The 25,377-nt window shown below is 35.8% G+C and overlaps 1 protein-coding gene across 4 annotated transcripts in view; it reads right to left on the bottom strand.

Moving 5' to 3' along the window:
* HECW2 (HECT, C2 and WW domain containing E3 ubiquitin protein ligase 2) overlaps positions 1-25,377 on the bottom strand; it is a 200,542-nt gene that overhangs the window by 73,583 nt on the left and 101,582 nt on the right. For 3 of the 4 annotated variants that reach the window (XM_026696872.2, XM_087919770.1, XM_087919771.1), the window contains 6 exons: positions 20,861-20,955; positions 16,108-16,180; positions 11,773-11,942; positions 10,322-10,464; positions 5,436-5,536; positions 1,041-2,402 (listed from right to left, as the gene is read on the bottom strand). In XM_026696872.2, the coding sequence (XP_026552657.2) occupies positions 1,041-2,402; positions 5,436-5,536; positions 10,322-10,464; positions 11,773-11,942; positions 16,108-16,180; positions 20,861-20,955 (1,944 nt within the window). The remainder of the gene's footprint in view (positions 1-1,040; positions 2,403-5,435; positions 5,537-10,321; positions 10,465-11,772; positions 11,943-16,107; positions 16,181-20,860; positions 20,956-25,377) is intronic. The other variant, XM_087919769.1, reaches the window with a different exon arrangement.

Below are 25,377 nucleotides of genomic sequence, written 5' to 3'. Positions count from 1 at the left end.
ATTGGTGTCCTACAATGTCCTAGCTCAGCCCCCAAGGAAACAGCTTCATTTTTACAGCTCTTTTAATGGACAGGAGAGCGTGGACAAAGAAGATGATAAAAAAGCAGTGATCAGTAGAAAGGAGAAGTCAAAAGAAGTTAGAGAATGCACTGGTAACTCTTGTGATGATCTTTCTGTAATTAAGCACCCAAGAAGTGTTTTACTAATGCATCTCTGAACAGAAACAACTCACACCCTGTATCTTATTGTTTTTATTTGTGGATAATTAAATGGTCCTTTGAGTACACACACACAGTATTACATTGTCAAAAAAAGAATGCATAATCTCAGAACAAGAATTCCAGGTCATCATTTGGGAAGAGGGGTGACAAGATTTTAATTTTTATTTACTTCAGAATAAGCTATGAAGAAATTATGGAACTTCTGACCAATGAAACTTGGTTCTGTCATAGTCTTTATTCAAGAATGTGACTGGTCACAGAGAGGAAGTGGAAGTTCCTCCTAAGCCTGAGGTCTGGTGACTTCAACATTGGTTGGCAATATAATTCTTGGCATTCCCAGCCACCTTGTTTGAAAAATCTGGAAATTGTAATACCAACACTTCCTGAGGGACCAAGCAGGGGAAGGATGTCTAGCCCTATCCCTTGACCAACTTAGCTTGCCTGCCTGTCTGCCTTCTTCAATGGAGAATGCCATTCAGCGTCTGAATGACTAGACAACACTAAACAGTGTAAACAAAAATCCTTCATGATTTTTTGTCTAAATGATCTTCAGCAAAACACTAAATCCTGCCTGGATCGTTAGACTCATGCACTTTCGTAATGATAGTTACAATTCTTACAGATTCTTACAGTGCTTGCACAGAGATTAAAGATAAACATAGATTGGGAAAATATTGGTGTTGCTATGCAAACCAGTGTTTTATATTTGGACTGTATTTGTCAAAATTAAACTAGCTTGCCGAGGTAAATTGAATCAATCATGGAATGAAGATAGGTAAGTTATCAATTATCTTACTGACATTCTTTTGTGCTGATTACCTCCACTAGCTCCAGCCTCCTGTGAAGCAACTCCTTCACATGATGCTGATGCACCTCTCATATCTTCCTCTTGAGACTGGTTATGTATAGCTGCAGCCTGCAGATTCTGTCTCCTCTGCCATATCTCTTCGGAATCATCACCATCTGGGAGTCCATCAATTTCAAACAACTGACCTTCCTCTTGAGCGCTTGGTAAATGCACCGCAGGTAAATAGGCCTGAGTGCACACAGCGTCCTGAGTTTCTGGAAGAGGCTCACTGCTGGAAGCCTCTGCTGCACAAGCACCCTCTTCTTCCTCCTGAGAAGAAAAGGCTGGTGTCTCAGGAAAGCGATTGCTTTCAAGGGAAGAGCAGCAAGTGTCAACAGAGGAGAGTTGGGTAGCTGTGCCTTCATTGCAAGAGCCATCAGCCCCTTCTATGTCACTTTCTCCCTCTGGCCTGGTGCTTGATTCACTAACACTCTCGGTATGACCAGCATCACTTTGTTCGGTCTCTGATGAAATCTGAGAAGGTTCTGATCCTTGATCAATAGATTCAGCTTCCCTGATTTCCCGCCTGCTCCCAGAAACTGACTCAGAAGTTCCAGCATCCACACCAGAGATGGGTTGCTCTGCTTCCTGAGGTACAGAAATGGAATTGCTTGCTAAATCTTCTAGACAATTATCCTGAGAATTCTGAGGAGTTTCAGTTTCTTGTCTTGCTATCTCCAATTCAGCAGGCCCATTGGACATCTCCTCCTGACAACAGGAGGATTGCAAAGGTATTTCTACATTGGGTGCTCTCACAATTTCTTCAGATACTTGGCTTTGTGTTTCTTGGTTTGAGGAGCCATTTAAGAAACCTGCTTCATCATTTCTAGTAGTACCATTTATCATAATCAAACCACCACCATCATCATCCACTGATGACTGAAAACCCAAACTTTGATGGAATTCATGTTCCTCTTCATCAGAATCAATATGAAGCATAGCATTAAGTCGTGTATCAGTAGGGAAGCTACTCCTCAATTTTGGGGATGCCCCAATAGTACGTTCATTACAAGCAGATGCCCCAGATCTAAGAAGATTATTTTGTTCTATTGCATCTAGGTAGTCATTCAAGGAGTCCTGGCGGCCCCTGGGAACTGAGGACCTTGACGTTGTAGACGCTGAATCCTCTTGATCTGTTTCTGAAGTTGTACTAGTCCTAAAAGAATGCTGCAAGATGGCATCTCCAGATGATTCTTCAAGAATTGGGCCATTTGAACAAAGTGGATGTGTATCATGATGTCCTGCAGGTACATCCTCATCATCAGAAGGGCTTCCTAAGTCCCCATTGACAGAGTTTACTCCAAGAAGGGTTCCTACAGTTTCTGGTGAAGCATCTACAATGAAAAGATAAAGACTGATTAGTGAAACGGATCCATATGTCTTAATTGTGAACCTTAACTCTCTAACTGACAACCTCAGTACAGCACTGTACAGAGGATTTCTAAGCTATGTCTTAAATGAAAAATGTAAAGAGGAAATAGCACAGAAATTATACACGAAGAACGTTGGGTGAAATATATCATGTGAATAAATTTGTACTCCTATCTATGCTGATACTTATTCCTTTTCTTGCTTCTACCACAAATCTTCGGACCATACTCCAAAACCTAACACTAGTTTTAACAGATTTTGAGGGTCCAAGTGGGTTGTATGAAACATAAGCAGCACTGGAGACAGTTCTGTGTACAGAACTGTACTGATGAATTTCATTTAAAATGTCCCTAAATCTCCTTTTAGGAAATACTCTACAGTTATGCATCTAACACAAGATTTCAAGTGGAGCTCTATTCAATACATTCTGCTTCATCTGAGACTCCAATCCAAAATGAGACATGCCTCCCATCAATTAATGTTGGAGAAACACATAACAATAATTATGGAGATTCTCAGTCATCCAGCTCATGGTTGTCCCAAAGGTGCTTTTTCAAGAGGCAACTGGAGTTTTGGGTTTTTCTTTGAAGACTTTTCATTTCTCATCCAAGAAGCTTCTTCTTCAGAAGAACAAGCTTCTTGGATGAGAAGTGAAACGTCTTCAAAGAAAACCCAGAAACTCCAGTTGCCTCTTGAAAAAGCACATTTAAAGACATATAATAGTAACTTCTCTTTTTTCAACAGAATTGGACTTACTTCTAGAAAAATTGTAGTTTCAGAGTAATAGACAACAAAGCACAGTGATTAGATAGCCCCTAAGAACTGCATTATATCTGCTACAGTGGGGAGGCAGCAGTAGACATGGGAGAATGGCAAAAAGTATAAGAAGGATCATCACAGCTCTAGGTAATCTGTTAGCTATAATTAAATATGGAGAAAGTGCTTATATTGGGCTACCACATTAGTTGTATTCTCATATGTAACAATTATATAATTAGCTGCATGCAGTACCAGCATATCCATATAAATATGGTTCCCCAAAAGACAACAGAGGCCACAGATAGCAAATTATTTTAGTGTGATTAGGAAGCAAACTTGACCTACTTCCTTTTTTCAATTCTAACATTTTAAGGAGGAGCAATCCAATTGTTTAAGATTCCTGGTTTGGTTTTGATCACTTTATAGGGACTCAACTTTCTAAGCTACAAAACCAGTTTGCACATCCTTAACCAAATATACTTTTGAATGCAGACGGCAATTTCTACTAGGTAAATAATAATTGAGGAAGAAAGGAGAAATTAAAACACAAGGTCTTGAATGTGCAACTTAGGATCATATAAAGAATAATCCTTTGCAAAATAAAACCATAAATTTATTGGGAGAAAATTGAATCCTCAAATTCTGAGCACTTCTATAGCAGCACCTACTAAATAGCTTGACTATTACATATTTTGTTCATTAAAAAAGAGGTTTTGTACCATGATATAAAAACTAGTTGAACATCCTTTGGATGCACATAGATTAACTAACAAAGACTAAAATCTTACCATGTATTTCATACAAAACCATAAAAGGCATGATATTTAACAGAATAATTTAAGGAAGAGAAAGAGGGAGGGAGGGCGGGGAAGGGTGGGAGGATAGCAAGCTTATATCTATGAGTTGTTATAATCTTAATTTTTTTAATTAATTCATTGTAAATATCAGAAAATTTGGGAGCATTAATTCTAATGAAAAGCAAGGAATGTACAGAACTTATACTTAGTTAATAGTAATTGCTAAGAAAATTAAGAATGATTAGACAACAAAATGATTTTAATTAGATAGACCTATAAGCAAGTACACAAAGTACAAAAGTCTGTTAAAATATCAACAAGTGAAATACTATAAATAAGTTTTCAAAACAGGAAATTTTAATGAAAGAATATGAAACTAATTAAAAGAACTGAGATAACATGACATCTCAAATAAGGATATACAGGCACTATAGAAGGAAGAATGACATAACATACAGGTAGCAGCATTAACACCACAGAGGACTTGTCCATTTTCTTAAGCCTCACAGGTTCAAACTTCTCCCAGATAACATGGCAAGATCCTGCTCTTAGCCAAATACAAAAATCTCCCCAGCTAAGATGTAACTCTGAGTGCATCTCGGCAACTTTATCTAAAATGCTTAGACTCTTCACAGCAGCCATTCATCAGACTCAAGGTCCAAGTTACCATAAAAAGAATTGCTAGCTGGCATTCTACAGACTTCACAGCAGAAAAAATATATGTTTTTTTCACCCATATCTCTATAATGGAAGTGTCAGATCCGTGTAAATGCCATTCTTCAGCGGAAGAAGAGGGGGAGGGGTTTGAAAGAAATAATCCTTTTTGATGTAACCTGAGTATCTTAGTTCTTATATTGAATCTGTATAACTTGCACATGATATACAACTGGGGACTGGAGCCCAGATGCCTGGAAACTTGTCACCTCTTGGAGAGATAGCAAGAGGAGAAAGGGCCATAAAAATTGAAGTTTTGAAAGAAACTTCCTGGGAAGCTTTTCTCAACTAGAAAAAAGTGAGTTTTGGGGAATTAACATGTTACTTCTTTGTATTGACAAAATCCACATCGGACTAAGGGGAGGGGTTCTAACTCCCTTTATCTAAGCCACATGCCTGGAGGCATATTACACTCTGCTTTGAATATCACCTGGATATCTTCCTTTTGAATAAAGAATTCCTTTTGAAATACCCAGTTTTCAAAAGTTCATTCTTATCATTTGAAGGGGAGAGAGTCTGGGCCTTACAGTAGGCTCTTGTCTTTCTCCAGCAATGCTTTAGCATCTTCATCCCTAAAAGCTTTTTAGAACACACCATTGCCATTTTCATTAAATTCCAAGGTTAAAGATCCAAATTAATCAAAAGTTTATCCTAACACTCCATGCACACTGTTCAGTCATAAAACTCTTATCAACAAACATGCTTGTAGTTACTTCAAAATCTTACCTTCATGAAGAGAAGATGTAATCTCTACCTTGAACTGAAGACATCCACTCACATGGTCTGCCGGTAGCCTTCTACCAAGGTTATAGTTGAGAACCTGATCTCTGAAAAAGGGAATTGTGTATGAATATTTCTATTCTGCTTTCTGTAACTTTCAATATGTTTAACTAGCTGAGAAAAATGGGGGATATTTCCCATACATGTCACATACCCCCATTACCCCATTTGCTAGATTTGGGAGAAAAGGAGCATACAAGAACATAAAGTTTATAGTGAAGAAAATACTATCTGACTGAGCCAATAATTTTATTTTTTAGTGTTAAAATTCCTGGTGTAATTCAAACAAAAAAGATACACTGATCCAACTGAGGATAATGTCACTAAAATAGACTAATATGCACAATACTTGCAGTATTCTCAGAACTTGCAACTCAGTAACAAAGCATCAGGATTTGATACAGTAATGGCTCCTCAGGAAAACAAACACGATTTTCATCAAGTTCTTCTCAGATTCAAATAAAACGTCAGCTGAAGAATTCCTAGCCTCCCTTATTCTTTCTAGCCTTCATTTTCATGTCATAGCAAACATACAAAATGCTTCTTATGGACGATTGGGATGATGATGATATTGGATCCAGATCCATTATAGTCTCAGAGAAATCTGTTTTCCCACTATAGAAAACCCAATTAGGGCTGTGTTGCTGTGCTGTACAGGAGGTTTTAGTCAGTGGTGGGATTCAAAATTTTTTACTACTGGTTCTGTGGGCATGGCTTGGTGGACATGGTGTCGCTTGGTAAGCGTGGAAGGGGAAGGAGACTGTAAAATCTCCATTCCCACCCCACTCCAGGGGAAGGATACTGTAAAATCTCCACTCCTTCCCCATTCTTGGGGGAAGGTTACTGCCGGTTCTCTAAACTACTCAAAATTTCTGCTACCAGTTCTCCAGATTCAATATATTCCTTCTTTTTCATTCAAAGTAAGAAACAGTTAAGGATCACTACAACCCCCTCTCTCACACACATTCTCCCTCATGTATGTACACTTGTACCTATATCTCTTCCTCTCTCCTTCCCTCAAGGAATTATTGACTCCTTGCAACTGCCTGGATTTGTCCCTGAGTTTTCCCACTGCCTCCTCTTCCTAGGGGCTGAGAGCGTGTGACTACCCAAAATCATCCAACTGGCTTTGTGAGTAAGGCAGACGTAGAACTCAGAGTCTGCCTATTTCTATCTTGTACTTTAACCACCACATCAAACTGGCTCTCTTAAACAGTATAATGCTATGCTAAAAAAGTATAACATGCCCTTGAGTATAACCAATAATTAGATGGGCACATCCATACAGTTCCCTTGATGTCACTTATGGAAGTATCTTGCCTTCCTCTAGTTCAGGGATGTCAAACTGGTGGCCAGCAGCCCAGATACATCACATGCAGGCCACGCCCACCCCAGTTCTCTGAAGGGGGGAAACGTTGCAATATGTTACGTGATGGCAATATAATGCCACACGTTTGGTGCCCATGCTGTAGTTGTTATCCTGATTTTTAGTTTCCTAATCTAGGTTGTGGTTACCAACGATGTCAAATTCTACTATTAACTAGGTCTGATCCTGCTTAGCTTTTGAGCAAAGACAGGCTTGACCTGAGGCTGATACCTGCTGATCATACTACACATATATTTTGTAATATTCAATTGGATTAGATACAAGATTGGCAAGAAAATTTTTGTTGAAAGATCAAGCACAAAATAAAGGAGAATAACAGATATAAAAAGATAATCAATCAAAATAATTTGATATTTGTATCTAGCACACCCAATACATTCTTGTGTGAAACAGGTTCAACCACTGAAAATTTTATGAAGCATTAATTCAAACACTGTAGGTTCTTATAACATAGAAAAAGAAAAATGCTTGCAACTACATGGAGTTCAAGGTGAATGAATGAATAAATGACCATACATTTTTTAAATAACTTTAAAAAATAGGTTGAATAATTAAATGTTGCACCATCTTATATAAACATCCACTTACCCATGTCTGTAATAAAGATATTTTATCATTTCCTCATCCAAACATATACATAATTTTATTTTAGATACAGAATTTAACATGCATATTTTTCTTGTGCATATGACCAACAGTGATACCAATATTTTATTTAATTCAATCTTACTGAAAAGCATAATATAAGAGATATCTAGCCATTTAACAATTCCTGATTCTGATTTTTTTCCACTTTCCCAACAAGGAATTCTCCCAAGGCATTTGAATTAGAGCTGCTTCTAAATGAATTAGAGCTGCTCTATGATCAAGTCTAAAAACTGTGGAAAACAGACTAAGCCATGGCCACATTTTACTGGATGACTTAGGCTCTCAAATTCAATTAATATACTTTGCCTTGTATAAACGTTGATATCAAGGTAAAGATTAGTTTATATATTACTAAATGTAAATAATATTTATGTTATCAGGAAGAATCAGGAATCTGATTCTTCCAGAAGATGGCTTGTATTGTACTGCAAAGAACTTTTCAATGTACAATTTGAACTGAATGTCATTTGGGCTGTTAGCGATATGTATACTCAATGTATGTATACACTATATTCAAAACGTTTGCAGTATATTCAAAGTGAAACACCCAGTACCTCATGGAGCAATTTTGTGTGACCACAAGATGGCAGTCAAAATCTATAAACCAGACCAAAGTCACTGATATCGAAGAAAGCATTTTATGGATATATAAGAAACTCTTCTCATTAATCTTTTTTTTAAACATGAACCTAATTAGAATCCAGTCAGTCCTTATTAATGAGTATTTCAATATTAAAAACACTGTGCTGGAAGAAGTCACCAGCATCAGCTTGCAGATCATTCTAGCAAACAGTAATAAATAAAAAGTCTTAAATGATTAAATAAAGTCTTGCAAATTATTAAATAACATCCCAAAATTTTACTAATTAATAATTATACTGTAGCATTCAGTAGTGTGCAAATTTATTAAAAACACATCTATTTGACAAGCACAGCACAATTTTGAATTTTAGTTTAAAATATAGATGCTGAAGCAAAAAATATAACATGAAAAAAGTTTGAAATTTTAGAAACTACTTTTTAGGACTTTAGCATAATATTTTTCTCCTACAGCTTTGACCCAAAGTTTAATGAAGAATCCTGAACGTTTTAGAAAATCACAGCATCTAACTGGCTCAGTGGGATAATCATTTCGCAGGGCAACATAGATTAAGGAACCTGTTCTTTCTTTTCAAATCTGCAATGTATTTTTCTTACCTGCATCAACATCACTTGGGAAAAGCTGATAACTGTTTTCAAACTGAATTTGTCTTTCTCCATATATGCAACGTATTATATTGCTGAGAAAATCTGTGGAAAAGGAGCCATTTGTTTACAAGCTGGTTTGATTCTTAATAGTCATGCAACAGCATGACAACACTGCGATGAAATAGAAATTTTGTAGAACTGAGGACAGGCAATATGTACACATGCCCAAAAGTCCCCAAAAGGATCTTGAAGGAATCTCGCCAAGCATTTGAGTGGTTGCAGCTGTTTCACAATTTCAGAGAGAAGATCCAAAATGGCATTTCACTTACTAAACCACAAAGTGCTTGTTAAATCATGGATGTACTTCCACATGTATGTGTACAAGGCAGCGTGTGCCTGATTAGATGCCTACTGACAGCCAAGTGAAGTGTTCCACAAACTTCAGAATGTTCTCAGTCAGGTTCTTAATTTCCTAGTAGAAAGATATAGATCTGAACTGTATGCTCATTGGACCTATTCCCTGGAAATTTTCTTGTGCCTATATAAAAGGTGGTACAATATTACATAAATAACTGGTTAACACTCTTGTGTTGTAAATCTACAGGATGCAATTCATCAATTAATTAAGGCACATTAAATGTGTGCCCAAGTAAAATTGTGTGTGCCAAACGTGGTGAAGCAGCCATTCCACAAGTCTTTTGGGAATTATATCAATCCCTCTAATGAATGCAGCTCATCCAAAAAGAGAAGCAAAAGCAGCACAAATGCAGAGCAAAAACAATTCTGAACTAATCACAGTAGGATCCTAACCTAGAAAGGATCTCAGTAAGGTCCTTCCTATTTCAGTAGAACACTTAATAGGCAATCTATGGAGGTACTGAGTAGCCTAGACTTGCTTTGTGATCCTTATGATCTCTGTTGTTACTACTAATTAAATTTCTCTTAAGTATCGCATTTTATGTTCTCTGTTACAAGCCTTCTTTCTAATTAGTATGTCCCTTTCCTAGAATTTTTATGTAGGTATTCTATCTGACACTTTAATTTTTAAGGTATGATCGTTCCCAATCTGACTTACAATGCAACTACATTGCATTAGTTTTTCATCCTATACAGCAACATATCTTGAAACATATTAAACTTTAACATCAGCTATGTTTGATTAATGCCTTGCTCTACACAGTTGTTTAAGAAACAAATTAACCCTAGAAATGTACTGAATTGCTGATTGAAAAAATAATTTAAAACTCACAAAATATCTGTAGAGAGGTTATATTAATATATTCTAATCTTACTGAATTTAATCTCATTTTTTCAACAATAATTTAAAATATTTGAAAATATTTGAAATCAGACAATAATGTTGTCAATAAATTTGCACACTACTGTACGAACCTGAGTCTTACAATTCAGCATATTTTAATTTTAAAAAAATAACTTGTCAAAATGGTATATGAGGGACTGCGTTGAAAGAGACAATATATAAGAATTTTTTTTAAGAATTGTAAATAAAGTTAAGTTGGCACCAAAACGTTTAAGTCTTTTATAAGAAAACAATCTTCCTTTTCCTTCTGATAGGCTTAAAGTGAACAAAGAAAACATATTCATTTACCCTATTGCATGTCTTTCCAATAGTCTCTGCACAGGTATAGTGAGTTTTCCAAGAAAACGCTTGATGATAGGACGACTTTTGGCAAATTTATCTTTGATTTCAATTTCCAAGACATCAGTCAAAAGTGCTACAAAAGAATATTTCTGCAAACAAAAAATACACGTGCATCTATATTTCATAAAACAAGCAATGACGACAAGTATATCTATTATTTGTTCAGCAATATTTTAAAAGAATTATTCTTATACAAACATTATCAATTACCATAATCCAGATTTCATAAGTATCTATTGGCAACTGTTTGACACTGTTTTGAAACAGAAAAGGTAGAAAACATCCAGCCACAAAGACTTCATATAAACATGAATTTAGTGATGTCTCACAAGAATACATCTCCAAAACGTTGTTTTGTCACCAATCTTTCCTTAGTGACTGAGAGCTGTCAGATTCTGAGATTAAAAAATGGTACCAATCTAAAATACTCCTACAACCATACTTCATGACTAGGATTAGGCACTCTTGTTGGAATGCAATGTTTCATTTTCTTCAAATATAACAGTTTTCATAAACAACAAACAGTTCCAGTTTTATCTCATCAGTGCACAAAACATTGTTCCAATCAATACGCTGCTGGATCATCCAGGCAGTTTCTAATAAATTCAAACAGGTGGCAATATGTTTTCTGGAAAACAGTGGTTTCTTGCTCAATATCCTCCTACAAACACCCCTCTTGTTCAATATTTTGCATATGTTAGATTCTTGAACACTGGCATCAGATAATTTAAGAATGGCCTATAAATCTTGTGCCATTACTCTAGAGTTCTTTGCAACCTCGCATATGATGCATCTTGCTTTTGCAATGATTTTTGTTTGATAAATTAGGGAAAAGTAACAATGATACTGCATTTTCTCTATTTGTAGATTATATCTCTATCTTCAATTGATGAAAGCCAAAGTCTTTGACAATGGATTTATAGCACATTTCAACCTAAGAAACCATGGCACTTTTTCTGAGGTCTACAATGTCACGAAGAGCCAATTCCATGAGGGGTCACTCAACAAGTATATATGTGGAGGGGAGATTAGTAGGGAATGGCCTCTCAAACTCTCACCTGATTGTTTTCTGACTGACTGGAACATTTCAATTTAACCCCTTAAGAGGTTCACATATTTTCACCCCCCAAAATGGGGAATTTGCTACCTCCATATATTCAATAAAAACATTACCACAATAAACTCTGATCATATTGTAAATGTACTGCAGGATTACAGACAGCTCTAAAGGATTCATAAACTTTCTCTTTTCACTTTATGTTCAAGTAAATATCATCTAAAATTGCACTCTGCTTCTGTACCTAACATGAACCAATAGCTATGAGCAAGAACAGGATCATCTGGTACCCATGTAATCTTTACCACAGCGTTAAGTTTTCTTCAAAACCATTTATTACCTCTCTATGCCAAATAGGATTAGTTGTATTACTGATGATATTGGACCGCCTTTCCTGCCCATGGTGTGCAAATGTAGGAAACGTTTTCTTTTTTCCAGGCTGAATAGACATCTTTAGGTAAGGATCAGGATTGAAGAACATTCCTTTTTTAAGTCCAATGGCCCGAATATCTTTAAAAGAAAGAAAAGGTGAAAAAAGAAGAACAGAGGATAACAATAACAATAATACAATAAATACAGGCAGTCCTTGACTTACAACCACAATTGAGCCCATAATTTTTGTTGTTAAGTGAGATACTTGTTAAATGAATTTTGCCCCATTTTACAACCTTTCTTGCCACAGTTGTTAAGTGAATCAATGCAGTTGTCAAGTTGGGGCACAGCTGTTAAATGAATCAGGTTTCCCCACTGACTTTGCTTGTCAGAAAGTCGCAAAAGGTGATCATATGACTCCAGGACACTGAAATTGTCATAAATATGAGTCAGCCATGAAGTGTTTAAATTTTGATCATGTGATCATGGGGATGCTGTAACCATAATAAATGTGAAATACCATCGCAAGTCACTTTTTTCAATACAGTTGTAACTTTGAACTGCCACAAAACAAACTACGGTAAGTCAAGGACCACTTGTCCATCAACCGTACTTGCTAAAAATTATTTTTCCAACCTATCATTAAGCGTTCCAACAACATAACACTTTGCTTTTATATAGATTTACTGGTCACACTAGCATGGAATTGTGAAAGCTGAACACATAACTGAAGGCTACCATTGAGCCTTCAGTTCAATTGAGTAATGCTACAGAAAATTCACTGCTCGCATTAAAATGGTTTATCCCAGTAAGGTGGTGAATACAAAATTGAACCTTCTCATGGACATACTATACTGTTTGAACATATATGTCAAAGTCATACAAAATGATGAACTAGCATTATGACCTCCTGCTTCGAAAAAAAGCTCCAAAATGGGCTGTACCCATTAGTAATTTGTGTTGATGCAGAAGAATAAGATAAGCTATCGGACAAAGAAATTTTGTGTTCAAAAAATGACTGGATCATTGTGCATGGAGAGGCAGGGAGTTGCCATAGACATCTAAATAATAACCATAGATTATTGAAGGTTCCATGAGTTATACTTAATGGAATGTAGAAGTTAATGAAAGAAAACTAGAGACAAGCATAACTAATCTATTGCTCAAGGATGAAAAATCTTGCTGCAGATTAAAGCAGAAATTGAAAGCTACTTTGGCCACCCAAAATTACAAGAGAGATTTTAGCACTAATAAATTGAATCCATACACCCAAAGTAGTCTGGGGAGGCAGAGAGGGTGAGAGAGCCTCAGGTCTACTCATAGAGGGCACCAGAAAGATGCATCAGGCTTTTCAAAGGCATCTCCTTTGCTTTCCTTCCCAACTGTTACTACTACTTTCATCTACAATTGTTACTTCAGCTAGAACAACTGGCTATGTTATTGGGCTATGTAATTCTCATTTTTTCAGCAATTGCTCTTATATATTTCTCTTTATCCACAGCCTTTTTCAATTCATCATTTTACCAAAGGTCTCTCTTCATAATCCTTATAAGCATATAACTCAGTCTTCTGTGGCAATTCCTTATTTATTTATTTAGTCAAAAGCTTACAATAGAAATAAGAATAAACATAAGTTTAAATATAAAAAATAGGAACTAATAATTGGGGACAATAGGACAGGGACAGTAGGCATGATTGTGCGCTTATGCACGCCCCTTACAGATCTCTTAGGAATGGGGTGAGGTCAATAGTGGATAGTTTAAGGTTAAAGGAGTGGGGGTTTGATCAGGTGACAACAGAATCAGGTGGTGAGTTCCAGACACTCTGTTGCTGAAATAGTACTTCCTGCAATCGAGTTTGGAGTGGTTTACATTTAGTTTATATCTGTTGTGTGCTCTTGTGTTGTTGTGGTTAAAGCTGAAATATTCATTAACTGGTAAGATGTTGTAACATATGATTTTAGGTACTATGCTTAAGTCCAATCTTAGCCGGTATAGTTCAAGGTTGTCTAAGCCTAGAATCTCAAGTCTGGTGTTGTAGGGTATTCTGTTGCAAACAGAGGAATGTAGTACTCTTCTAGTAAAATACTTCTGGACTTGCTCAATTGTATTTATGTCTGATATACAGTGCGGATTCCAGACAGCAGAGCTGTATTCAAGTATTCGTCTAGCAAAAGTTTTGAATGCCCTAGTTTGCAAATCAGTATTACCTGAGGAGAAGCTTCATAAAATTAGATTTACAACTCTTAAAGCCTTTTTGGCAATACTGTTGCAGTGAGCTTTGGCACTTGAGTCATTCGATATGAGAACTCCAAGGTCCTTGACAGAGTGAGGGTCATCAACAAGGTCATATCTGCCTAGCTTGTATTTGGTATAAAGGTTTTTTTTTACCAATATGTAGGACAGAGCATTTGTTGGTTGAGATTTGGACTTGCCAACTGTTAGACCATTCAGACACATAATCAAGGGTTTTTTGAAGGACGGTAGCATTGTCGGTGGTGTTGAATAGTTTTACATCATCAGCGAAGAGGACGCAGTTGCTAATAAGGTGATCACAAAGGTCATTTATATAGAGTGTAAAGAGAATGAGTCCTAGAATGCTCCCTTGAGGGACACTGCTGATAACTGGTGCAGGGCTTGATAGGGCGTTTCCTATTTGTTGCCTGTTTGACAGGAAGGCAGTAATCCACTTGAGAAGGGATCCGGATATGCCATAAGAATTTAATTTTAATAGTAAGTAATTTGTCATGTACCACTGAGTCAAAGGCTTTGCAGAAGTCAATGTAAATTACATCTATTGCTTTACCCTGGTCAAGTAGTATAGTCCATATGTTTTTGCAGTGTAGAAGTTGCAAATTGCAGGACAATTTTTTTCTGAAACCAAATTGTTTATTGGAGAATAAGTTGTTTGACTCTAGGTGGAAGGTAATGCATTAATTAATAATTGATTCCATAACTTTGCACATGACACAACACAATGTGTTTGATCTGTAGTTTTCAACCAGACAGGGGGTCACCTTTTTTGAAGATAAGGATGACCGTTGCTAAAAATCATAGGTTTGGTAGGGAGCTGGTTTTGAATGATGTCTCATATATTATGCTTAGGGGTTCTGCTATGGTAGTGGAGAGCTTTCTTAAGAATGCACATAAGCCATCAAGGCCAATAGATAAGGATGGCTTTAGATGGCATAGCACATTTTCTATGTAAAGTCAATTTGTAGATTGTTGCAGTTAGTTGTTGTACGATTAGGAAATGTGAGGCATGAGCCATTACTGTTTACAAAGACTGAACTGAAGAACGTGTTGAAGATGTTTGTCTTAATGGCTTCATTGCTATAATCTTTCCCATTAAGTCCTTTTAGGGGTGGGATGGTTTTTGAGTCTTTAAGTTTAGTGTTTACAAAGTGATAGAAGGCACAGGTGGATTTTGTGCGTAGAAGATTTTCCTCTTGCTTGCAGTGATAATTGGTGCATTCTGCCTTTATCTGTTGGCATAAGGTGTTGCATTGGTTTTCAAAGTTAGCTACGTATTTAATTTTGTTTTTATGTCATAAAGATTTTTTTTAGATTGAAGTTTTCTTATTATTTTGGGTTTTTTGTTTTTTGTTTTTGGGGGTTACTAATGGAACATATAGTTTAATGACTCTTTCAAATTCAAGCAAGAAGGCGTTATAATGTTCTTCTGTAGTGTTACAGCCAGAGAACCGAATGTGCCAATCAAGAGATGATAAGTCGGCAGCTATGAGTTCATAATTGGATTTTTAAAAATTGGGTTTTGGAGATCCATCATTACGATCCTCTTTGAGAAGATGTAAATTTAGAAAGAAGTCAATCATGCTATGGTCACTGTTTGAAAATGGTTCCTGTATTTGTAGGCCATAAACTGAGTTTGAGCTGTTGCAGAAGATGAGGTCAGGGCAGTTGTTTAGTCTGGTGTTGTTATATACTAATTGATCCAGTCCCAGTGTGGTAATGGCATTGTACAGGGTTGTATGAATGGGTTCAAATGTACATTCATTCATTCACTCTGTTGACCTTCTAATACTTTTTCAGACAAGACTTGGGTTTTCTTCCGGCAATTGTTTTATTTTCACTCCAGTTTCTTTTATTTCTTTCCTTTCTTCATCTATCTTTAATGTTCTAGTCTCCTGACTCGAACAATCTGGATCCAATCTATTATTTTCACCAGAAATTCCTCTAAAACTTCACTCAAATTTCCTCTTAAAATGGAACTCCACAGAACTCCCTATAAAAAGATTCATAATGTTCTGATTTAAAGGGACAAAAAAATAAGCAAAACTTACCGGAGAGTGTAAAACTAATCAATTTTCGGCAGTGCTGACCTGTAGAAGCACTGTCAGTGCCTTCTGTCCCCATCTAAAAGGCAGAGAATATTTTATGTTGTATTCTGCAGTTCAAAATATAAGAAAAATCTGAAAAAAACCCTTCTAAATATAAAATAGTGATTCATCCATTAAATGCTTAAAATACTTTCTATATAGGAATCAGTTAATGTAAGTGCATAATAAATAGAACAAAATAGCCTTTGTTATAACAGAATTACTAATGAGAAAACAGGTGACTTTTGTCGAATATCAATATATGTCTTTTTTTGTTTTGAAATACCATTTTGGTTTCTGTGGCACACATATTGATTTGTTATTATACATAACAAATTATAGTTTTAGTTATTGTTCTGGTCCAACAGGGGATGAACAATTTGAGAGAGAAAAATCAGTCTCTCTTACAGCAAATTTAGTTGAGCATAGAATCAAAATAAGATCACAGAAAAATATGATGGAATTATCACAGTGGTTGAATAAAATCCAAGATGTGCTAAATTTGAAATATAAAAAATAAAAACATATTAAAATTAAAAGGATCAGAGCAGCTAAGCAAACTCAACGGTTTCCACAGATTATGGAATATTGACCATCAAACTGAAAACAGAACAGAAAAAACTGACTTGGGAATTGTGATTTGCCTTCTTGCTGGTTCAGCTCTGAACAGCAATATATCTCATTTCCAAATTCCACCCATTGTTTATATTCTTGGTGTACTGATATACAGAGATTGACTATTATATAAATAAGCCTGTTTTATTTAACCTCAAGATCCGGGTTAGAAAGAGAAAACAATTGAGGAAGTGACAGCTAAAAAGACAATTGCAGGGATCTGTCTCATTGGATCTGAATGTCTAATAAGAATAGAAGAGACATAAATACACTTTATTCTGGTAAGTTTTATTTTCTCTAAATAGGTGTTTTATAGAAATAAATACATTGTTGTTCTTCCTGGTTACTGATAAATTTACAGAAATGATGATGAATCTTTTTATCTACTGAATTATGTATACTCATACAGGTTATATTAGTATTGCCATCAATTTTAAGAGTCATGTTTATATTAAATTAGAAATTGATATATCATTTTCTTTACTTATCAGATGTCTATCCCAGCTCAAGGAGCTGAACATGATTTAGGCAAGGATAGTTCTTATTTTATAACAACCCTATGAAGTTAACCTGAATAATAATGACTAGCCCATCTTAACTATTACATCACATCTATTATGCTATTGTTTATTGCAATGGTGCACAATGAGTTTCTGGCCAATAGCAGCACTTTTTAAATCAACTTTTTCAATGGTAGGGACAGCAGTGACATCATGAGAATAAAGAGGACTGGAATCAGATTTGGTGCAGGTGTGATTCATTTATTTTACATATTTTGTCAAGAATAGCAAATTGCACTGCTCTTATTTGTGTCTGCCACCAAATACTGGCTAAACAACTTTTGAGACCAATAGATTTTTTTTTTGTTATCAATCTTTTCAAAGAGAAAAAAGTCCATTTGAATATTTTCTTTGTCTAAACTGAATGTAGAAAATAGTTTCCTTAACTTGATGCCTCCAAATAGTAGGAGTAGCCCACTGCAAAGCGTAGACAAGCCAGTTACACTTCTAAAACTCATGGTGCAATTATCCAAAATTGAACACAATTGCAGCTGGGCTTCATTTGCATTTTGTCTTCTACAACAAACTGTAATTAAATATGCATAACACGTTTGTTTCAATGAATTGTGCAGAATAAGGAATAAATGCAATCATTAAAATATCTTACTTATTGAGTAAGGTACTTTGAAGAAATTTTTGATTCTTCATTACTAAGGTTGGCTACTGCCTGGACTAAACTCTGCAGTTTTCTTTGCAAGGTTTTTCAGAAGCACTTCCTGCTTCCAAGACTAAGATGTAGAATGACTGGTCCCAGGTGCCCCAGCTGGCTTTGTGCCTAAAGCAGGACTAGATTTTATAGCTTCTTAGCCCAGTACCTTTAATCACTGTGTTATACTGACTCTCACCCACTCATTTATAAGCCTTTTTTAAAAAAAGGAACTGGGTCAACAACACTTAATGTAATACTAATATCTCTTAGATATTCCAGATTCTGCTAGCCAGAATCTGAGATGAAGTTGCTAGCCCACTCTCACCTATGAATGAAATGTATACATTTCTAAGATATAAATGTATAAATCCAAGATGGCGCCAACAGCTGCCACAGTGAAATGCTCTCTAATGGTTTCTTTATTCTTTATTATTCTGTGCAATTCACTGTGGATTTCATACTCACAAGACCATCTGCTAAGAATTGGGCAATGTTTCCTTAAGGAGCAGCTTTCTAATTCCTCACACACACCCTGTCTTTGAAAATGTGGAGGAGATTCTAACTAATTTCCCGGTGCTATGGATTACAGCAAACAAAGGATAGAAGCTGTAGCGCTGAAAAAGGAGATGAGGTAAACGAGCGGGAATTTTAAATAGATAGGGAGGGAAAAAACCCCTCTCCCTTCAATCTTTCTGACTAATTTACGCTCACTTGCTAACAAGATGGCTAAAATACGTCATTTAAATAGATGCAATTCTGATTTCTACAATTCAGCAGTTCTCTGTTTTACTGAAACCTGGCTTAATGCAGAAATTCATCATGACAACAGCATATACATCCCAGTATTTCAGATATTTATTGGTCTCATTTGAGACAATGACGAATCTGGATACAGACAGGAGGTTGTACAACTTGCCTTGTGGTGTAATCGGAACAATCTGGACACTCAAAACCATAGAAATGGTGGTAGACTTTAGAAGAAACCCTCCCATACTACCACTTCTTACAATACTAGACAACACAGTATCAACAGTAGGGACCTTCAAATTTCTAGGTTCTATCATATCACAAGACCTAAAATGGACACCTAACATCAAAAACATCATCAAAAAAGCACAACAAAGAATGTTCTTTCTGCACCAACTCAGAAAGCTCAAACTGCCCAAGGAGCTGCTGATTCAGTTCTACAGAGCAATTACTGAGTCTATCATCTGCACCTCTGTAACTGTCTGATTTGGTTCTGCAACCCAACAGGACAGACACAGACTTCAGAAGATAATTAGGACTGCAGAAAAAGCAATTACTACCAACCTGCCTTCAGTCGAGGACCTGCATACTGCACGAGTCAAAAAGAGGGCTGTGAAAATATCTACAGACCCCTCACATTCCGGACATAAACTGTTTCAACTCCTACCCTCAAAACTGTGCTATAGAGCACTACACACCAGAACAACTAGACACAAGAACATTTTTTTCTGAACACCATCAATCTGCTAAGCAAATAATTCCCTCAACACTGTCCAACTATTTACAAAGTCTTCACTACTATTACTATTAATCTTGTCATCACTCCTCATCACCCAACCCCTCCCACTTGTGATTGTAGGACTGTAACTTTGTCGCTTGTATCCTTACGATCTATATTGACTGTTTCCTAGTATGATTTGATTGTTGATTGTACCCTATGACTATTATTAAGTGTTATACCTTATGATTCTTGATTCTTGATGAATGTAGCTTTTCTTTTATGTATACTGAGAGCATTTGCACTAAAACGAATTCCTTGTGTGTCCAATCACACTTGGCCAATAAAAGAATTCTAATTCTAATAAAAAGAATTCTAATTCTAATTCTAATGAATATACATTTAGCCAAACAAAGGTGTGGGAGCACTTTTTTTTTTTTTACTCAGGCCAGGTGCATGCATAAATACTAAAGATAGCTTTGCTAACACAGCCTTCTTCAAGCTGAGTATAATCAGATTTGTTTCACCAGAAAATATACAGCCCTGGTCAGCATCACTAATGTTCAAGGTATACATCAGATATAGCGAATACTTCAGGGTGACAGCAGGTTGGGAAAAGCTATCTGAGTGTACTGTTTCCACACCAAGGTGGTTTTTTTTTAAAGTGGCTTAATGTTTCCTGCTTCCAAGGATTGAGTGTGTGTGACTGGCACAAGGTCACCCAGCTGGCACTGTGCCCAAAGCAGAACTACAAATCAGAGACTTGCGATTTCTCACCTGCTGTCATAGCCACTACATCAAATTGGTTCTACAAAGTTGTTAAGCTACCACAATATTATTTCATAATAAAACTGAATCAGGCAAGGAGAGGGAATTAAGGAGAAGAATGTGTATTTTTGTGATCTGCTCAGCCTAAGGTGACCAACTTTGTTTTGGCTCCAAAATTAAGGGGATTTAGTTCCGGTTAGCGCTTAGATGGAGCAGCATACAAGGGTATTCAGGGCTCATTCCAGATTCTCTGTTGGAATCAAATTCTATTCAGAGGAACATTTACTTTTATTCAGCCTAAAAAAAGCAGCCTAGTGAAAGTTAAGGAGGCATAATTATAACATTCAATTGTCTTGTAGGACGATAGAGATAGCATCTGATAAACCATGTTCAGATTTTGGGAAGCCATTAAGCAAACCCAAACAACCTTACCTGACAAAACAAAATGTTAAATTCAAGATACATTAAAATCAAACAGTTTAAGAATAAATGAAATGTAACCTTTGGAGAAAAAATATCACTCATCACCTCTTTATGTTGATATCCTCATTAAATCAGATAATTCATTGGAAAATACTATTTGTCAACCTAAATTAACAGGTTTAATGTTACTGTTAAATAAATTGATCCACTGTAAGTTATATATATATATATGCTTACCATCACAGCAGGGTTTTTCACAGTGATACATGGAGTTGTTGCACGCTGGGCTCCACTTATACCATGATAGTATTTAAAGCAGATTTTTATTTCAGCTGAATAAAAAAGAAAAAAAATGAAGGGAAAGAAGTATAAGAATCCATGCACAATTCATAGTGAATGAAGAGAGTCAATGGAACAGCTGCTTTAATAGCAACAGAAGTCACAATTCATTGAGACCATATTACTTAAATTGTAGCAATTTGATTAAATAATGAGATCATTAGTCTAATAATTGTTTCTCCAAAAGAAATGCCCTTGAAACCTTTGACAGCAACATACGTATTATGAAGCTGTGGAAACTATACAGATGACAAAATTAAAATTAAGCAGGCCAATTAAGGAAAGGATTTCAGCTTTTTCCTCCTTTGCTTTCACATCTATTTTCCCCCCAGGTTTGTTTTTTTTAAGCAACTGCAATAACTTGCACTTGTTATTTTTCCTGGACCCCATAATCCATAACAACATCTGTTTTGAGCCAGTTAAGTCAGAAGTCGATCAGTCATAAGTCAGAAGGGCCATTCCTAACAAATAAAAATGGCAAGAAGCTGCAGCCCAGCCATTTTTAAATCTGATCATTGCCACTCAGAAAGACAAAGGAGAATTGGTAGGTTGATAATAAGGATCCTGAGGGGCTGCAGAGTGGCAAGAATATTCCCACCCATTCACTTCCTGCTAAATTGGACATTTGTAACAGGCATCTTTTGTGTGAGGAACATAATATGCTTTCAAAAGTCCAGATATGCTCACTAATCCAAGATTAAGTTCAAGACTAAGTAATTATCAGCTGCAATGTCTGCTCAGAGTTGTTGAGAGTTGTGTGGCAATTTGAATATATAATTAGTATTATTATTGTTGTAACGCTTGTTACTTAAGATATATATTTTAGTACCCAAAATTATAATGAGAATCAAGAATCTGTGCAGAATATACTTTTAGCACTTCACTTTTTCTTCCATACTTCCGACGTGAATTGCAAATTTCACCCCAACTGCTATAATGGATGGACAATTATGGTTCCAAACTATACTTGAATGGTACAAAGAGAACACAAGGCAGAGAAGGGTAGAATATCAAGCAGGCAGGAAGAATTTTATCAACAGTACACAAGCATCAAAATGTTCTCTTTTGACTCAACTCATACAAATTCTCCCTGTGGAAACAGCGATATGAATGATGAGATGCTGTAAATACGTATGTATGACTTAGTACCAGAGACAGAGGCATTCAGCTTCATGTCCAGTTCCCATAATCTTTACTACTATTTCTTTCATTACAAGAATTAATTCTGTCAACTGATTTTCCTCAGGGGAAAGACAAAATCTTGCCATTTTTATTAATTCAATTTTAATAAATCACAACAAAGGATATGCAGAAAATGAAAACTGTACTTAAGCATCTAGCCAAAATTCAGCCAATTGCAGCAATAAGATAAAATATTTGTTTTCCTTTCCAAGGCATGACTTGTTGTTATACCTCAACTTTTAAGATCATCTAATCAGAAGAATACAAAATTAAAGTCTAGTTTTATAACCAATTTTGTATACTTCCATAGTTGAATCCAATGGTGTTTTGAAAATTTTTAAACAGAAAAAGTTAACTACACCAACCTGAATGTAAAAATATGTCATTTTGGTCATCCCAATTGTTATCAGACTAAGATAAAACGTGAAAGAAGAAATAAATAATTATGTGCTGTCAGTTATTTATAACTAAGATTGTTCAATAATCATCTAGAAGCCCTACTCCATCAATAATATACACTCCTAAGGTGCAGTTCCTGCTATTTCCCTTCCATTTTTGATGACCAGCATAGAAGAATTAAGCCAAATTATAATTTATAGCGCTAACATGGAGGAGGAAGAATGGATTGTGTGAATACTCTGACAACTATTATAATGTGTATTTCTTTACTGGGCTCTATAGAAGAGGATTCTCCTCACATGAACGGAGATATTGTGATTAGCCCACTTTCTCATATTAGACTATACTTGAATGGTACATAAACTAGACTTACTTCTATTAAACCAAAAACACAGGAGAAAGTCTATAAATAGGTTCCATATCTGAAAACCAACTTATTTGTTGGAGTTCTGGTATTATCCTCCTTTAAATAATAAACTTTTTTTAACATAAGGTCAGAGGGAATTATTCCTTTGCTGTTCTTTTCTGGTCTTGATTGTTGCTCGGGACTTTTGATGGGCTTTATCTCAGATCAGATATCTGAATAACAGATGACTTCTTGGAAGCGTATGGAAGTATTTAAATAGTATTGTTCTGTCAGAAAGGACATCTTAGGAAGACTACAGGTCAAAGTTATGACAATTCAATGCAATAGCCATTTGAAATTCCAGTACATGCTGAACCCCTATGTCTATGAAAATGTTGTCAAAATGGTATGAAAGGTGCCGCCTAGTCCACTTAGAGTGGATTGAGTGATATGAAAGAGGTAGGCTGAGCAATGCAAAAAGGTAGAATCAAGAATTTCTCTCCCTGCCATTTCTCTCCTATTTCAGGGGAACAATTACTGATATATCCTAAAAAGGACGGTTAATTACAATACCAACTTTTTGATTTCCATGCCATGGAGACTATCTTAGGGAATTCCAATGGCTTTAAAAACAGTTTGAGAGGATACATGTAGCCTTGGGACTTCAGTTTACTCATTCTACCATAGACAATGCATCTAGAATAAAAGTTGAATGTTTTACTTATTTATTTCAGGTACTCTAGAAATCAGAGCACAAAGCTTTTAATCACACAGGGAAGCAAGTCATATTACTGAGCTTCAAGATACCATCTTATCCTCCGTGGAGACTAGGAAGAAAAGATGGACTCTGCCTGCTAAAATATAATAGGGAAAGCAATCGTTTTACACAATCACCATTAATTTTAATGTTTTTATATTCTTGTTTTTATTGTAAGATGATCAGAACTGTTTGGCTAGTGAGAGGGATAGCATCTAAATTTAATAAATACATAAATAAATAGTAGTCCAAAAAGAGCAATTTGCCACATTATCATTATGCAACAAATAACATTCCTCCAGCTTTTCTATGGGGGAAGAGAGCTCTTCTTTGCTGACTGCCAAAGCCACAAGAATTTCAATTGGATATTTCCCATTTTATTCTTTTCTCTATAGAGTACGGGGAGGCCCATACTTCTCAACTCCTCTAATAGCATTAATGCTGCAGTACAAATTCAGCCTGTCTTTTAAACCAATGATAGTTGGAGGGCAAAGAATTATTACAATGATCAAAGGATAGTATTTGACAGTTGTATCATTCCTTCTTCCTCTTAACTCCCCTTCGTGTTCTCTCCTGAATTATTTAATCTTAGCACCACATTCCTGTGTTTAGATTCTTCTTCCTCCACCAAGATAATCACACAAACTGATTATAAACAATGACATAACGAAGTCACCAAAATGATTCATCGGAACATCTGTAAAAATTATTATATACTAGTGATGAAAAATTGGTGGAAACAGATTTGAAAAAAAGTAGTTGAATGACCAGGTGGAAATATTATGGGATTTCTGAATACGTTCTTAGTATTCAGATTTCACTGTAGTTGAAAAGAAGAAAATGTGGGCAATTGATGTGGCAATACCAGAGGATGGTAGGAGATAAAGAATTGGAGGAGATCACAAAGAATCAAGATCTGAAAACTGAAGCAGAAAGACTATGGCACAAACTAGCTATGGTGGTCCTGGTGGTTCCTAGCACAGAGTGCGCCATACCAGAAAAATCATGGACAGCACTTAGAAAATATGCACACTGATAAAATTTTCTGTCAATTACAGAAGGACCTCGTATAGAGTAGAATTCTTTATTGGCCAAGTGTGATTGGACACACAAGGAATTTGTCTTGGTGCAAATGCTCTCAGTATATATAAAAGAAAAGATACATTCATCAAGAGTCAAGAATCATAAGGTACAACACTTAATAATATATAATATGCCAATACATTATGATATCCTAGAGAAGTATTTGATGCACGTAAAGGCCAATATCAGTTAAAGAACTGACAGCTGTAATTTCACATTGTTGTGAATAGATAACAGAGTGGTATTTCAGTGGTCATCGGTACATGGTTCCACAAGGTGTGATGAGTACCAAAAACAATGAGTTCTAAACAAATTTTTCCCATCACTCCAATGAGTCACAAGACAGCTGACACTGGCAAGTTCTAGTTTGTGTGTTGAGTACCAAACAAACAACGAGTACCTGAACAAAATGTTTGCATCAAAATGTGCTGAGTACTAAATTTGATGTATTTCAAAGTAGTTGAGTACCAAGGTATTGAATTTATCAGACTTGAACACTCTAATTTTGCAAAAAATAATGCTGCTTGGAACAGCTTATATTTTTAATGCTAGCTTAATAATTATTAGGTTATTGATTAATAAGGACATGAGTTAATAAGTTTCCACCCATCTTAGGTTAATCTAATTGTAAATCACCATTATATAGTA

The sequence above is a fragment of the Pseudonaja textilis genome, chromosome 1 (assembly GCF_049901715.1).
Source record: "Pseudonaja textilis isolate UNSWEBS1 chromosome 1, rPseTex1.2, whole genome shotgun sequence".
Classification (NCBI taxonomy): Eukaryota; Metazoa; Chordata; class Lepidosauria; order Squamata; family Elapidae; genus Pseudonaja; species Pseudonaja textilis.
This window is presented reverse-complemented; position numbering and strand designations above follow the sequence as displayed.